Source organism: Megalobrama amblycephala, linkage group LG1 (genome assembly GCF_018812025.1).
Source record: "Megalobrama amblycephala isolate DHTTF-2021 linkage group LG1, ASM1881202v1, whole genome shotgun sequence".
Lineage (NCBI taxonomy): Eukaryota > Metazoa > Chordata > Actinopteri > Cypriniformes > Xenocyprididae > Megalobrama > Megalobrama amblycephala.
In genome coordinates, this window is record NC_063044.1 from 37,953,380 (window position 1) to 37,971,255 (window position 17,876).

The 17,876-nt window shown below is 36.0% G+C and overlaps 1 protein-coding gene across 5 annotated transcripts; it reads left to right on the forward strand.

Moving 5' to 3' along the window:
- The first annotated feature begins 1,492 nt into the window (after positions 1–1,492).
- On the forward strand, positions 1,493–17,720 carry nprl3 (NPR3-like, GATOR1 complex subunit). Of its 5 annotated transcripts, none has more exons than XM_048191356.1 (14): positions 1,493–2,167; positions 2,378–2,447; positions 6,763–6,801; positions 7,657–7,789; positions 8,750–8,824; positions 10,613–10,766; positions 10,869–10,950; positions 11,500–11,637; positions 12,046–12,202; positions 13,573–13,679; positions 13,847–13,976; positions 15,241–15,442; positions 15,538–15,730; positions 17,303–17,720. In XM_048191356.1, the coding sequence occupies exons 1-14, from the start codon at positions 1,972–1,974 to the stop codon at positions 17,466–17,468; spliced, it is 1,842 nt and encodes a 613-aa protein (XP_048047313.1). In that variant the 5' UTR covers positions 1,493–1,971; the 3' UTR covers positions 17,469–17,720. The 5 variants fall into 5 exon arrangements, with proteins under 5 accessions (XP_048047313.1, XP_048047322.1, XP_048047338.1 ...); XM_048191365.1 differs by having other exon boundaries at positions 10,872–10,950; XM_048191372.1 differs by having other exon boundaries at positions 1,494–2,167; positions 15,241–15,430.
- The last annotated feature ends 156 nt before the right edge of the window (positions 17,721–17,876 follow it).

A 17,876-nucleotide genomic window follows, 5' to 3' on the forward strand; every position in this document is an offset into this window, starting at 1 on the left:
GTGTCAAATGCACCATTCTGTGATACCATTTCGTTTTTTTTTTTTTTTTTAAAAGCTTGATGCTGGTCGGTATTCACTGCCATTATAAAGACAAGCACAAGTGGGACATTTAAAAAAAAAATATATATATTTTTTTTTGTGGTCCAGTGTGGACCATGTGAATGGGACGCAGTCAACTTCAGTAAACAAAAGTTAGCTATTGAGACTACATTTTAAAGGGTTAGTTCACCCAAAAATGAAAATAATGTCATTAATTACTCACCCTCATGCCGTTCCACACCCGTAAGACCTTGGTTAATCTTCGTAACACAAATTAAGATATTTTTGTTGAAATCCGATGGCTCAGTGAGGCCTCCATAGGGAGCAATGACATTTCCTCTGTCAAGATCCATAAAGCTACTAAAAACATATTTAAATGAGTTCACGTGAGTACATTGGTTCAATATTAATATTATAAAGCGACGAGAATATTTTTGGAGCGCCAAAAAAAAAAAAAAAAAAAAAAAAACGACTTATTTAGTGATGGCCGATTTCAAAACACTGCTTCAGGAAGCATCGGAGCATAATGAATCAGTGTATCGAATCTGCTGTTCAGAGCGCCAAAGTCACGTGATTTCAGCCGTTGGCAGTTTGACACGCGATCTGAATCATGATTCCATACGCTGATTCATTTGTGCTCCGAATCTTCCTGAAGCAGTGTTTTGAAATCGACCATCACTAAATAAGTCGTTATTTTGGTTTTTTTGGCGCACCAAAAATATGTCACTTTATAATATTTATATTGAACCACTGTACGCACATGAACCGATTTAAATATGTTTTTAGTACATTAATGGATCTTGAGAGAGGAAATGTCATTGCTGGCTATGCAGGCCTCACGGAGCCATCGGATTTCAACTAAAATATCTTAATTTGAGTTCTGAAGATTAATGAAGGTCTTACGGGTGTGGAACGGCATGAGGATGAGTAATAAATGACAGAATTTACATTTTTGGGTGAATTAACCCTTTAAGTAATCGATATGAATCGCTCAAACAATGAAGTAGGCCTATTATGTCATATGGACACATGCATATGGATTATCATAATTTTAAAATTTTAATAATTAATATTTCATTATGGGTTTTCATAATTTAAAATATAAAACAATAAATATAAACTTAAACTTATTGCCTTATGTGTTTTACACACACACACACACACACACACACACACACACACACACACACACACACAGATGCAAAAGCGTCTAAGCGCCATCTGAAATTTTCTTCGTAAATGAGCATTTTTATCAAGCTCGTACGTTTGGGTTCAGTAATTTAATGGCAATTAATAGGTCATTTTCATTACCATTAAAGTGACATAACTGAACATAAACATACAAGCTTGATAAAAAAAAACTCATTTCAGAAGAAAATTTCAGATGGCACTTAGAGGCTTTTGCATCTGAAGCGATCTGAAGTCTTATGCATGCGGAACCATTGCATCCTGTCATTTGTATTTCTTCGGCGCACGTAGTGTAACACCAAACAATGTTGTATGTTTCAGTAAGGAATGACGTTTATTTATGCAGCTCTCAGTCCTAAACTTCACTGTCAGATTAGGTGACATTCAATGACGCCAGCTGGTGACTGATGGACAAAACAGTTTGGTTTACTCTCTACTTAATGATACCATTAACTGGTTTGCATCAGTGTTTTTAGCATTATCTTTTGGCTAACTAGCAGGCTAACAGAACGTGTTATACTGCCATTATCTCCCATATTCGTTTAGGTCAGTTCTTTTTTCAGGTTATCAGAGATGCAGCTCATCAAAAACACTGGATTTCTTGCACTCATTCAGTTAAATTCTCACGCAGTGCAACCCTTTAGCCGTCCAAACCTGTATTGTAAACGATACATTGCACGTTTTCAGCTTCAGCTGCAACCTTAATTCCCTTGAGATTAAATATACTTTAGAAAACGCGTCAGGATGTACAAGCAGTGGTCTGCAGATTTAAATTCAGATGCGAAGCTGATGTGGAAACAGTCAGAATCCAGCCTGCAGCCAAATGGAGAAAAAACAAGTCCTATAAGCGTTATACTAGTTAGCTCTGGCAGCAGAGGAAATAAACTGCTCTTCCGATACCCGTTCCAGAAGATATCTGAAAACACCTCATCAGCAGCGTGTAAGTGCTCCTGCCTCCTCTTCTGTATGTCATCCTGGCGTTTCTGCTGGAGACTGTAATATTTATGTCTGCATGTGATGAGTATCAACCTGACACTGCCACACCTGTGATTGATACTGATACATTTTGACATATTTCCACTGTCAATCACATTACTTTAGACATGCAAGAATTGTGCTTTTCATGGTGTGTATTTTTATGTCATTAAAGCAAAACAGCGGAGTCCATATGTGTTGAATACATCAGGTGACTCTACGGAGGACCAGGATGGTGATTCAAGGTACTATCAAGGGTTTATTAATTCCTTTTTGACTAGAACTGTTCATGTTGTGGATGTAAATGTGCTTTCTGCTAATACACCAAACATATGACCTAAATTATTCTGTGCTTGTCAGCTTTTTTCTGCATGGGATAAACTCTAGTGGCATGTTAAGAGATCACCATCGTCACGAGAGTTCATTATGTCTATTGTGCTGTATGTTTTTATATTGGATGATTAGGTTGTTATTTGGATATTATGAAGGGTCATTATTGAGTGCTTAAAAACCACAATATACTGACTGAACCAGAAACTTAATTGAAACTTGATTACAAATTAATATTAATGTTATATGTAATAGTTTTGGGAACATGATTATATATATATATATATATATATATATATAAGTTTTAAGTAGCAGAAACATAATATCATTGAGATAATAATGCATAATATATTTACAAGGGGTGTGATGAGACACGAAATTGAGTTCACAGAGACAGGGCGAGATTTTTTTACAGTATTTTTAAGAAATCCTCAAAGAAATCCAGTACATGACTGGAAAAATAGTCTGCAGATGCATTAGAAATGTTTTAAAGGGTTAGTTCACCCAAAAATGAAAATTCTGTCATTTATTACTCACCCTCATGTCATTCCACACCCGCAAGACCTTCTTCAGAGCTTCAGAACACAAATTAAGATATTTTAGTTGAAATCCGATGGCTCCGTGAGGCCTGCATAGGGAGCAATGACATTTTCTCTCTCAAGATCCATAAAGGTACTAAAAACATATTTAAATCAGTTCATGTGAGTACAGTGGTTCAATATTAATATTATAAAGTGGCGAGAATATTTTTGGTGCGCCAAAAAAAAACTAAATAACGACTTATTCAGTGATGACCGATTTCAAAACACTGCTTCAGGAAGCTTCGGAGTGTTATGAATCTTTTGTGTCAAATCTGCTGTTCGGAGCACCAAAGTCACGTGATTTCAGCAGTTTGGCGGTTTAACACGCGATCTGAATCATGATTCGACACGCTGATTCATAATGCTCCTAAGCTTCCTGAAGCAGTGTTTTGAAATCGGCCATCACTAAATAAGTCATTATGTTTTTTTTGCCGCACCAAAATATTCTCGTCGCTTTATAATATTAATATTGAACCACTGTACTCACATGAACTGATTTAAATATGTTTTTAGTACATTAATGGATCTTGAGAGAGGAAATGTCATTGCTGGCTATGAAGGCCTCACTGAGCCATTGGATTTCATCAGAAATATCTTAATTTGTGTTCCGAAGATTAATGAAGGTCTTACGGGTGTGGAACGGCATGAGGGTGAGTAATTAATGACAGAATTTTCATTTTTGGGTGAACTAACCCTTTAACTAATCATCTTGTAATGAATGTCATTTCAGTTCTACTTTCTGAGTATGAATTATCATATGCAGTAAAAGACAACAATAATCAAGCACTGTAAAAGGTTTTGACACAAACTCAACTGACTGACTTCTTTCCTGTTTGATTTCATATGAGTCTCTTCAGACCTTACTGTACATGATTTATGAGCTTCTACAACTTTAGACCTCCTAACTGAACTCCTTTCCACTAATTGATCATAGAAATAAAAAGTATAATTAAAAATGGTAAAACTTTACATTAAGGTTTCATTTGTTAACATTAGTTAATGTGTTAACTATCATGAACTAACAATGAGGAATATATTTGCTATAGTGTTTATTTATTATTCTTTAATGTTAGTGAATAAAAATACAGTCGTTCATTGTTTGTTCATGTTAGTTTACAGTGCATTAACTAATGTTAACAAATACAACTTTTGATTTTAATAATGTGTAAATGTTAAACAATGATGCCAAAGTATTATTTTCTTTGTTCATGTAACTAAAGTAGTTAAACTAATTAAACCATATTATAAAGTGTTGCCATTAAATGAATAAACACAGTTTTCTCTTAGTCTTATCAAGTGCAAACAATAAGTGCAACCATAATCAAAGTCCTCTCTCAATACTCAAAGTGCAAATAGAGACCAAATTTTTCTTCAATCATGATACAGAGCTGAGAGATGCTTACAACAACTACACTGCCCAGCCTGATATTTGCATGCATCAGGGAGCCGCTTTCAAAATGCTGGGTATTGAAATCGCATTTGAATTCACGCTTGCGTTTTACTTTCACTTTCACATGCGTACTCTGTGAATAGAGAGCGGCGGCGACCGTTATTCAACTGAATTAAATGGATTTTATTTCTATAAAAAGCAAAAACAGCTGTGGAGGCGTAATGTGAACGTAACAGTGACATACTCTATCCTAATTTCACCCTCACACTCCTCATGGCAATATTGCAAGACTGCTTTTCGCCTCAACAAGAAATCTCATCACATTTTAATCTCGTCACACCCCTAATATTTACATATATTATGTAAATAATAATACATAATATGATTGTGTCACTGTATCACTCTGAAATCTGTTTAACATCATTATTGCGTGATATAATGATATATAGTGGGCTACATTATTATTATTATTATTATTATTATTATCATAGGCAAAATTATAGTTATAAGCCTAAAACTTCACCTCTATAAATGCACAAAAACAATGCCATACAACTAGCTGGGCGATATATCGCATGCGATTGTCACGCGCATTTAGTCAGTAAAGCCGGTTCCCTGATTACCGCTAAATCGCCATCACCTGCTTTCAAATAGAGCGCCATTTAATAGACAGAGCCGTAGTTCACTGATAAGCTACGCAATATTGCGTTCATTATCGAAGGCGATTCATCTGCGATAATGAACGCGATATTGCGTAGCTTATGGCTATTTAAAGGGGCTATGTAGAATTCAGAAACCCTTGTTATTAGCGACACCGGTGGCCATTAAGTGAACTGCAGCCAGCAACTTAAAGGTGCTAAAGAGGATGTTTTGTTTTATACATTTTTGCAATATTACTTGAAACTGTCTTTACTAACTGATAAAAGACTATTTATTAGGTGCACTGAAAGGAATAATATTAATATACATCATCTGTGCACGAGGTAGGGCCTTAAAAACATCAGCCAAACATTGGCCCTCTGGCTTGTCAATCACTGCCGTGACATTCCTTGTGCGAGACGTGCGCAGCTGCGCGCTCCAGTAACTTTCCACACTCTACAGGCGCCGCATGCAATGTTTTTGTCAGGAGTAACAACTGTAGATTATGAGTTACCTGCGGTGAGTCCGACATAATGAATCCACTAACACGACACAGCGAATGCTGGCGGTAAACACTCGTGTTCCAATACTCGTGCACGAGTTTTGGGAGGCGTTCCCTCGAAATGAGCTGTGAAGGAGGGGGGTTGTTCTTACGCATGCGCTCATTTCAAAAACTCACTAACAGTCTTTGGTTTCTCAGTCGACGAAAAGATCCTCTTTAGCACCTTTAATACTCATGCTCGCACATGTAACATACAAGAGACAAGATCGGTAATTCTCACAACTAAGTTCTTTTTCATTCTTCACTTGGTAGTAAAAAGGAGTTTATACTGTTAATGATCATCCCGATGCCATCCACGCTGCTGAGAGTGAAGATTAGAAAATAAATGTGCTTTAATAAATAAAATAAATTTGTAAATGTGCTTTCCTTTCAATAACAAATAAACATACAACTAAAACGACAGCAGTGAGAAAGCAGCAGTTAAGAAAGCATCCGATCATAGAGATGTGGATATATTCGCACCAGCTCTGCAATTCACCGGCATCATGTCGACAGATGAGGTCATTAAAATTGCACTGTTATGATAGTTTGATTATAAAGTATATTTGAGACTATATAGATCTGGTTATGTGAGACTATATGTTGAATTAATCGATTTTTTTTGCATGACACATTGACATTACAGTACAGAATGGCTCTTTCGGCATTATCCAGAACATTGTATAAGCATTCCTTTAAATGTGGAAGAAAGGCTTTCATGAGCGCGCATAAATGTCACATCCTGTTGATTTTCCCGGCAAAAACATCCCGAGACCTTCATCAGCCTAAAAATCAGCTTTCATAGACAACCTAGGAAGTCGGGGAAGGTCTTGTTTTTTATTTTAAGTTTCGTTACAAGCTGTTCACACATAGGCAATAAAAAAGCAATTAATACATAAAAATTCAGATTTAAAAAAATAAAAAGAAAACAAACTTACTGTCCTGGTTGATCAATCTTCAATCTTAAAATTTGGTTTGTTTTTGTCACCCTTGTCATGCATCCTGCCAACTTGTCTGCTGCATATTTTTGTTTTTGTTTTTGCTTTTTTTCTTTCTTTATGGCCCTATTCCCATTTCAGAGAACAAACTCCACTAACTGATGAACAGTTGGTAGCAGGGTAAGATTAAACCACCATTCTCTAAACCACCTCTCCTTTTTCCAGAGCACCCCATCTTTTCTCCCTGATTATTTGTCTGACATTTAAATTCTGTTTTGTTCACAGTATATATATATATATATATATATATATATATATATATATATATATATATATATATATATATATATATATATATATATATATATATATATGCATTCAAACGGCAAGTGTAATCTGAGAAATTGTGAGTAATTGTGATAGGTTGTGTAATTTATGTCTAAGATCATAGTATCAGCTTAAATCTTGGGTCACGGATTTGAATAAGTTGTAATTTTGCTAATTTAAATTAATTGAAATACAATATTGCGGGAGAATCGCCTGAGATACTTCAAGAAATGCCATTCAATCAAGTATGGTACAGGTGATGGGGCCTGCATTAATGAAATGCTCATGAGCACAACACATTTCCTTTTTTTTTTTTTCCTCACATAATTAAATGTTTGAATCAGATCACTAACTTTTGTACCTCACTCTAAAGGACCTTGTCTGAGTGGGTGAAATACAGTATAAACCACCAGATTCATCACTCTGCCAGAGGGATACAATCACCCGCATTCTCACTTATAAGTGCCTTTTAAAGGTTTAAATGAGGGACAAAGTCCAGAGGCTTCACCAAATCATTTGCCCAATCACCCATCCCTTGTGAATCCCCTAGAAATATATACAGTATGTGAGTGTATAATTGTCAGTGCTGACTAGATTAGCACTTGAAACCCAATCAGACTCTCCACTGTAATTACATCCACTAATTTTAGTTTTACCCCTCCTGTGATGTGTTTTCTTTATTCCTTTTTTATTCCTTTACCTTCAAAGGTTTTCTGATATTATTCTCGCCACCATCTTGGCCACCAAGTCTGATATGTGCGGCAAGAAGTTTGAACTAAAAATAGACAATGTGCGCTTCGTCGGACATCCAACCTTACTGCAGCCTCCACATAGTATTCAGGTGAGACGTGCTAATATCTTTTATTGCAATTTAAAACATCTAATTTCTGTGTTTAATATATTTTGACATGTAGTTTATTCCTGTGATGTCAAAGCACCATCACTCCAGCCTTCAGTGTCACATGATCCTTCAGAAATCATTCTAATATAGTGATTTGATGATCAAGATTATTAACAATGTTGAAAACAGTTGTGCTGCTAAATACTTAATCTGATCAATGTTTATTTGAAATAGAAATATTTTGTAACATAAATATCTTTACAGTCACTTTTGATTAATTTAATGCATCCTTGATGAATGAAAGAATTCATTTCTTAAAAATCGTATAGGTTATAGTATGAAAGTGAAGGATTTCGAACTGTGTAATTTGGCCATTTATTTTTTTCATAAACATCTGAAATGTTTGAGGAATCTGTATGTATGATGAGCTGCTGGTGATATTGCCTCAACATCCATGATCACAGGCTAACAGCTCCACCTTCTGTTAGAGAGAAAATATGTTAGAAGACCACTATGCCAAGAAATACTTTGCATTTGTTGAATGAGAATTTAACCTGATTTAGAACAAAGATTCATAATAAACAAAGTCAAGCTGCAGGTAAATTCAGCATTGAATCATATTAATAAATGATCACTTTTTCTGTTATGTATGCTGCATATATGTTATCAACACAATACTAACCTGCACAATACAAGTATATTCTACATACACATACTTAATAGTTCACATTTATTTCTCAAATATAAGAAATAGTTTCTTTCAAGATTGTACTTTTTTAGAACTTGAACTGCAATACGCTTTATGCAACATTCAATAAATTTAATGTAAGATAAGTAACTTCAAAACATTATTTATCGTTGCTCTAAAAGTATCAGCATGTGTCTCCTTCTTGAAATATATACTTAATAATAAAATGAACTTAATCTAAATATACTTATTAATGATTTTCCTTTCCCCAGGTCTCCAAAACTGACCCCTCCCCCAAAAGAGAGCTGCCCACCATGATCCTGTTCAGTGTGGTTTTTGCATTAAGGGTAAGAAAAAAGTATATTTAAATAAACCCTTAATGAAAACAATGTAATATATGTACAAACACAACACACACACACACTATATATATATATATTATAATTAATCCCTCTTCTTTGCATGACACATTGACATTACAGTACAGAATGGCTCTTTCGGCATTATCTTCTGATATATGCATTACGTTATGTACAGTCAAACCAAAATGTATTCAGACTCCTTGAACATTTCATTCATTAATACAGTTTATTCACTATAGTTTAAAAAAAAATGGTAATAAAACTCAGTTAAACTGTGTCAGAAAAAAATAATCTTAATTATGTCAGATAACACTTAAGCAAAACATGGTCAGGTCAAAGTGTCTGAATAATTTTTGGTTCCAAATTTTGCATCAGTTTTACTGGTAGTCCACTGTATGAACAATTTTTGGGGTATAATATGTCACAGTTTACTTTATTTTGCTATCCTCACTTACATAAATGAACTATAGTGTCCTGCACCCACTAGTAAAAAAACAAACAAAAAAAACAAATCTAGTGTCTGAATAATTTTTGGTTTGACTGTATATATATATATATATATATATATATATATATATATATATATATATATATATATATATATATATATATATATATATATATATATATATATATATATTTATTTATTTATTTAGCACACCACTATTTTATATGTTGGCCCCCATAAATATTAAGATACACTTAATATGTGTGACTATCCTGGCATTAGATTAAAAAATATCAAACCAAGTGCCATTTATTTTAAAGAAAGACAGTGTAAGCACTTTTTTCCAGCAAAACATACATTTGTTCTAAATTAAGATATTAAATGTCCAGTGTCTGGACACTTTTGTATGCTTGATGAAGGACAGGGCATCATAATTTGGTTTGATCGTTGTTTAATATGTATAAAAAATTATATATTTTTTAATACTGAATCATTTTGGAGCCCCTGTATAGTGAATCAGCTGTTTGTGAGGATATCTGAGGTCAAGAGTTTCTCAGAAAGGGTGCGGATTGTGATAAGCCTCCAGTGTGCTGTCTATCAGACAGACTGACGGGGAGGCGGGACTCTGTTCCCTGCACAATCAGACTGCACATGATCAGACCCTCCCCTCTGCCACCATGACTTAACATAGCAGAGTGCTGAGTCAAAGCTCCAGCTGCAGAAAACGCAGAGTCACGCTCCTATCAGTTCTCAAGCAATGCCCACTCCCTTTCTCGGCATCCTCCCTCTGTCCCACTGCCCACCATTAGTCTGCAAATTTAACATATGTGCACATTTGAAACATTCAAGTCATTGCGTGCATGAATTATTGCATGAATCAAATGAACAATGACTGTTTTCATATATATACGTCATGTATTTTTGTGAAATAATGTAATGTGTGCAAACATTTTAGATAAGATTATATACACTTCACATTATAATAGTTCTTTGAGATGTTTCTTGTCCTCAATAATCATGTAACTAACAGTACATTGTAAATATTAGGGCATTAAATCTTGGAGAAAAATATCTGAATAGAAGGATAGAATAGACAGGCAAAACAAAGACTGTGCTGTACTGTAACTTAATTTTATAGTTTGCATTAGAGATATTTGTCAATGAAAAGTCCAGGGAAAAATTTTTTAATTATTATTTTTTTTTTTTCAGAAATGTACTATTTGTATTCATGTTGGTTTCATATGGTTTAGAGAAACTTTTTTGTGTAACCAAGCAAAAAGTACTAACATTTTTTACTCTTTTTCATCTGTTTCCGCTTTCTACAGGCCAATGCCGACGCCTCAGTCATCAACTGTATGCATAACCTGTCTCGTCGCATTGCCATAGCCCTGCAGCACGAGGAGCGCAGATGTCAGTACCTCACCAGAGAGGCCAAGCTCATGCTAGCAGTGCAGGACGAGGTCACCACCATGACTGAGAGTGAGACATCTCATTCCCTCGAGATCTGCAATGTTTGTCCTGCAGATATAATCACTGAAGGTGTTACATGACTTTCACAATGCCGTTTACCTGTTATTACAGCAGACGGCACCCCACAGTCGCCGTTTCGCCAGATCCTTCCCAAGTGTAAATTAGCTAGAGACCTAAAAGAGGCCTATGACAGGTGAGTGGTGTTACGTTAACCATCATTTACCCAAGCACTCTGTCATCTGGGGTTGATAACATTCTTATCAACAAATTTACCTGTGATTTTAGGGGTAGGTTATGGTTAGGAGTAGGGAAGTGGTTAGTTAGGGCTATAATTGTTTAAAAGCAAATGTCCTGCTGGGCTAAATCATGCTGCATATAATGCTACAAGTTGTGTTTCACAACTGTAATTGATGCTTTAACTTAAATTCTTACGCATGAAAACATGAAATCCATAATTTTCATATATGAATTAATGTTGCATACAGTTGTAACCACCTTATGGGTGCATCCATTTGTAACTTAAATGTTATGCTGCTTGATATTGCAAAGTGGTATCATTTTAATTTATTATCGTAGTCATAAACACACTGGTTTGTAAACAGCATTTACTGCACTTTGTTATTATTTAGTTATTTCCCTATAGCATCTAATGAATCAAAAGTATCGCATATTCACAGAAAATAGTTTACTTCTGCTTTGCAAAATAAGGTGAACAACCTTATACACTGTGTATTGTTTTCAGTCTCTGCACAACTGGAGTTGTTCGGCTTCACATTAATAACTGGCTTGAGGTCAGTTTCTGCCTGCCACACAAAATCCACCGTGTTGGAGGGAAACACATCCCACCAGAGGCTCTTGAGCATAGCCTAAAGGCCATTCGGTGAGTTACAGCATATATACAGGATATTTAGCACCATTTCAGTCACATGCCCTCATCATGTTGCATATAATTCAAAAAGTTGCTCCAGTTATTTTCTTGAAAATAAAATCACATAATTTGCTTTCTTAATGCAATTATGTGCAATTAAGAGTCTTTATCACGTTGAATAATGGGATATAGTATTCCTCAGTGCGCTTTGTTATATAGTGCAATTTTTGGCAAATACAGTAATTCATCTATCTATTATTTGTGCACAGTGTGTATACTGTTTACTTTAGCAATAGTATGGTAATCTGATAATCTAAACATAGTCTTGCCTGCTTTTTATGCATGATCAAGTGCACTTGCTATTTAGACCAGAGTGTAATTTGAACAGCAAGTAGTGTTGTCATGGTGTGCCCCCTGCAGGCCGTATCACGCACTGCTGCTGCTGGACAATGAGAAGGCCTTGCTGGCTCAGCTCCCTCTGGACTGCTCTCCTGCTCTGGTGCGGCTCATCAAGACCTGCTCGGCCGTGAAGAACCTGCAGCAGCTGGCTCAAGACGCTGACCTGGCTCTCCTGCAGGTCAAAGACTATACGCCACCGTGCACTTTTATCAGCCATGTCCTTTTTTCATGTTTGTTTGGAAACGGTTTATTGGTTTGACAAAGACAAGCTGTGGTTTTAGTCTTGAAGGTTCTGGCAAAAATATGATGGTGTACTGACACCTGCAGGTTAAGGGAATAAAATTAAGAGGTATGTTCATCAAGTTATGCAGCATTTGTTTTTGATATAGTTAGCCTTATGCTGCCACCTTGTGGACAGAAAAATATTCTGTTGTAATAACATTATGGAAGAAACGTTTTGGATAGACTGTATATAGTCTAAAACTGTTTTTTGATCTTTTTCACTGCAATATATATTGTCCACGACAATATTCAAAGGCCTTAGACTCTTAATTCATGGTTTACTGGATAAGGATAAAGGATAAAAAAAAAAAAATATATATATATATATATATATATATATATATATATATATATATATATATATATATATATATATATATATATATATATATTACTTAGTGATTTTTAAGATTTATTTACATGACTTGAAGTCCAGGTCCAGAAATCCCACTTTTACAAACCGGATACCTCCCTACAGTTTTTTTTTTAATTAGTTGTGAAATTTGTCTCAAATAGACATTTGTCTTCTTCTGTAAACTACATTCAGCCTCTTTCATACACTAAACACACATTTTTTTCTTACCAGATGCTTGCGCATACGCACACAATTTACCCAAATTAAATTAACGTCTGTTTGTAGATCAGAAATTTATTAGAACAAATAGTCAAAATCTGAAAAACGAAAGATGGATCGTAAAAGAAGTCCACACTTCACTCTGCTGCTACCTATTGATGAACCACTGCAGCATGAAAAGGAGATTCTGGCTGCTTATCGTATTTTCCTTATTACTGATGTTGTTTTGACTTGTCAGAAAAAGAATGTGTAGTTTTCATTAATTTTCACTATTTTGAGCAGTCATGCATTTTTAAGTTCAAAGGAATTGAATTAAATCCATTTAATTTAATGGAGTTCACATTGGCAATTACCATATATGTACTTATTGATTTCATATAATGATATACTCAAATAAGATTTCTCATAAATATTGAAAACTTTTTTTTTCTTGCATCATGCTGGTTTTTGCTGTAGTTTTTGTAACTTTTTGTAAAAAAAAAAACATGGTAACATTCAAAACATTAAAAAAAAAAAAAAAAATGTGCATATTCACTCATTAATGAGATGTTACTGATCAGATACAATATGGTTTTAGTTGAAAAATATTATGGCTGTTTTATAAGCTTACGAGCCGGGAATGCAACAGGTATATACAGTTTTTTAATGCATTGGAGAAACCCTGCTCTGAAATGTTACACTGCCTTTCACAGGTCTTCCAGATAGCTGCGCATTTGGTGTACTGGGGTAAAGCTATCATTATCTACCCTCTCTGTGAGAACAACGTGTATATGCTCTCCCCCCATGCAAACATCTGCATGTGAGTATGTGATCTCTAGAAAATCACTCAAAGCTCTTTTGCATTGTCTGTGTTCTAATGTACACACTGTACAAAGTTAAACAAAAAAAATCTAATTCCTTCATGATTAATATCCACTGCAGACATTAATCATGATTTATTTCTTCCTCCCCCCCCCCCCCCCCCAGCTACTCTCCTCTGGCTGAGCAGTTCGCCCTCCAATTTCCGGGTCATGACCTGCCCTCCATGTTAGCCAAGTTCTCACTTCCTGTATCTCTGTCTGAGTTCAGGAATCCACTGGATGCCCCTGTGCATGAGGTTAGTGTAAGCCGTCTTTTCACTATCTCAGACAAACAACAGACAGGAAATCATTCAATTTCAATGGAGAGCAGTACAGAAGCATTGTGGAGTTCCGTACATAGGCAAATGCTGAATTTTCGGATCCAATTTGAGCTTCAAATGCTTTGAAATTTGAACTTTTGCTGCTAGACCGCATGTGTCCGCCTGACAGATTGTGATGTACTCAAATAAAAAATTTTAAATTAGTTAATAAATTCACTTAAACATTATTCTTTAAACTTTAAATTTCTGTAAAAATGTTATGAATTATTATGTCAGAAATAATTATTTTGTAATTAATTTTTTAGGTTGATTTAGTCCTTTAAAAGCCATGTTTTTGTTTCAGATGTATAAACTTTAGTCAGGGTAGACGTCACATTGAATTAATGAGGCTGTGAAGGTCTTTCCAATGGCATGCGCTATATAAAAGACCTACATCACATGTAACTTTCAAATCTCACAACTTTCAAAACTGTTTTATAGAGTTCTTGTCTGCTGAAAGTGTTTTGGAAAGATGTTTCGTCAGCTGAACACTCGGCTATCGAATAATTACAGTCCATTATCACACTGTACTTCTATTCCTCAGCCTCGTTTTCATTCCTGTCAAAAATTAAATATGGAACTACCCTGACAAAGGACTGTTGGTGGCCAATTGTTTTTTGTGGACATATTCATTCATTATTCATCTGATTTAGTCTCAACAATGGTCAGTAAGGGTCAAGGTTTGGGTGGTTAAAGTGTAACTTTGCCAATTTTTATCTCGTTTTGTATTGTTACGGAGGTTTTTCAGATTCTTCGTCATGGCGTTCTCTCTGTATTTACCATTCTTTGCAGCCTTTAGCCATTGCCTTCAACACGCTGGATCCTTCACTGGAAACCGAAAGGAACTTACTCGCGCTAAACATTTACTTTTTGAATTCTCGAACCAGGAACAATACAAGTCGACACCATTATGACTATAAGTTTGCTAAGAAGTATTTCCTACTAAAGCAAGATGGTATTTGACTCTGGTAAGCGTATACATAACAGACTAGTGGGAGTAGCCTTGAACGCCCAGTGCATTATGGGAAGTTTTCTCTGAAGTCAAGTATCACCGATTTCAATTTTTTCACCTTTCTCCTGCATAAACAGCCAAGTTTTATTGGAAGCCCTGTTTGCCAGTGGTGAAGTACCCTTTTAAGGCAGTTATCCCCTACTTGAAGATGCAGTAACTATTGCAACCATTATGTGTGTATCTGAACAGGCCCAGCTCATTCAGATGGTGGTATGGATGCTCCAGCACCGGCTGCTGTTTCAGATCCATACGTATGTTTATCTGATGGTCCCGCCCATCGAGGAGGAGCCTGGTCTGCGGGAGGAGGAGCCATCCCTAGTAACACGCGTTACAGGACGAAGTCTGAGCACGCCCAGTGCCCTGAGCTTCGGCTCTCCCAGTATGCAACCCAGTTAACTACAACACCACACAGACACACACTTGAGAGTAGAGACGCCCTTATAATCAAATAAAGTCTCAGCAGTTTCTCTCATTTTCTCTCTGCAGCAAGTAGCGATGACATGACCCTGACGAGTCCCAGTATGGATAACTCCAGCGCTGAGCTGCAGACCGGAGGAGAATCTCCTCTCAATAAAAGAATGACGGAAACTCTTCTGGCCAGCCTGACCGAACATGAGCGGCAGGCCATCCTCCGTGTCCCAGCAGCACAGAACCCAGAGGATCTGCGCTTGTTTGCCAGGTGACAGAGCATTTTTTTTAATAGCTTTTTTTTTTTAAACTCTCAAACCTGACTTTGTTCTGAACAGTAGGTAAGTTTTCATGCTCTCATTTTCATTAATTGGAATGAATCCAGTCTAATTTCAGATTCTGAATGTTGCATTTATATGAACCCTAAACACTGCTACAGTACCACCAGTATAAATGTAGTTTTTGCCTTGGTGACATATTTAAAGTGTTAGTTCACCCCAAAATGAAAATAATGTAATTTATTACTCACCCTCATGCCGTTTCACACCCGTAAGACCTTCATTAATCTTCGGAACACAAATTAAGATATTTTAGATGAAATCCGATGGCTCAGTGAGGCCTCCATAGGGAGCAATGACATTTCCTCTCTCAAGATCCATAAAGGTACTAAAAACATATTTAAATCAGTTCATGTGAGTACAGTGGTTCAATATTAATATTATAAAGCGACAAGAATATTTTTGGTGCGCCAAAAAAACAAAATAATGACTTATTTAGTGATGACCGATTTCAAAACACTGCTTCAGGAAGATTCGGAGTGTCATGATTCTTCGGTGTCAAATCATGATTCGGATCGCGTGTCAAACCAGCAAACTGCTGAAATCACGTGACTGATTCATTATGCTCCGATGCTTCCTGAAGCAGTGTTTTGAAATCGGCCATCAATAAATAAGTCATTATTTTGGTTTTTTTTGGCACACCAAAAATATTCTCATCGCTTTATAATATTAATATTGAACCACTGTACTCACATGAACTGATTTAAATATGTTTTTAGTACATTAATGGATCTTGAGAGAGGAAATGTCATTGCTCCCTATGGAGGCCTCACTGAGCCATCGGATTTCAACTAAAATATCTTAGTTTGTGTTCTGAAGATGAACGAAGGTCTTACGGGTGTGGAACAGCATGAGGGTGAGTAATAAATGACAGAATTTTTATTTTTGGGTGAACTAACCCTTTAACGTGAAAGCTGACACATCAAAAGATAGTGGTCATTGGTCTCTATGATTAAAGGGGACCTATAATGCCCCTTTTACAAGATGTAATGTAAGTCTCTGGTGTCCCCAGAATGTGTCTGTGAAGTTTCAGCTCAAAATACCCCACAGATCATAACAGCTTGTCAAATTTGCCCCTATTTGGGTCTAAGCAAAAACACACAATTTTTGTGTCCCTTTAAATGCAAATGAGCTGCTACTCCTGGCCACTTTCCAGAAGAGGGCGGAGCTTTAACAGCTTGTGCTTCAGTTGATGATTGAGAAACCCAGTTCATAAGATGCGAGACGTAAATAAACATATGCACATTTATAAGATGTAAAATGTAAATATATGTATATCACGACACTGCATTTATGCACATGGTATTTTTAAATCCAATTGAGAAAATAGTCGGATTCAGGTGTTTACATACTTACATTTTTCCTGTTTAGTGGATTATTTAAAGTTTACATCACCCCTTCCAATTCAATCAAGATTTCTATTCGGATTGAATGAGGTGATTACATTATGAATGGATTATTTGCATGCATATAAATGTAGACATTGTCTTGTTGTCTTTCTTTAGGCTGCTGCATTACTTCCGAGGCCATCATCACCTGGAAGAGATCATGTACAATGAGAACATGCGTCGTTCACAGCTGAAAACTTTATTTGACAAGTTTCGCAGTGTTTTAGTGATAACCAACCATGAGGACCCCATCATCTCTCTGTTTCAGTCGCCACCAGAGTAATGGATCATTCAGCTCGCCGTGAGTCTGAGAACGCCGTGACGTGTTTGCTCATCATCAGTGGCTTAAATAACCTAAATCAGGAGAAAATGCTTTCAGCTGCAACTAAATAATGACCTGCTGAGTTTCAGAAGAGGCTTATGGAGTGAGCCTTACATAATCTACTGTATATAACTGCATTGACCAAAGATTTTTATGTTGTCATGATTTTACCTCATATGTGGTTGATTTTAATAAATGATTCAGGGGTCGTGATGTGCGGTTCATCCTTGGGCAGCCATTAAATGGATCGTTTAAGTATTCCACCCAAGCATCCCCTATTTTGATATCGTTCCCTGATGTGATATATCATCTCCTCAAGCAAACAAGACCAAAAACACATGCCATGATTGTAATTCCAGACCATAAGTC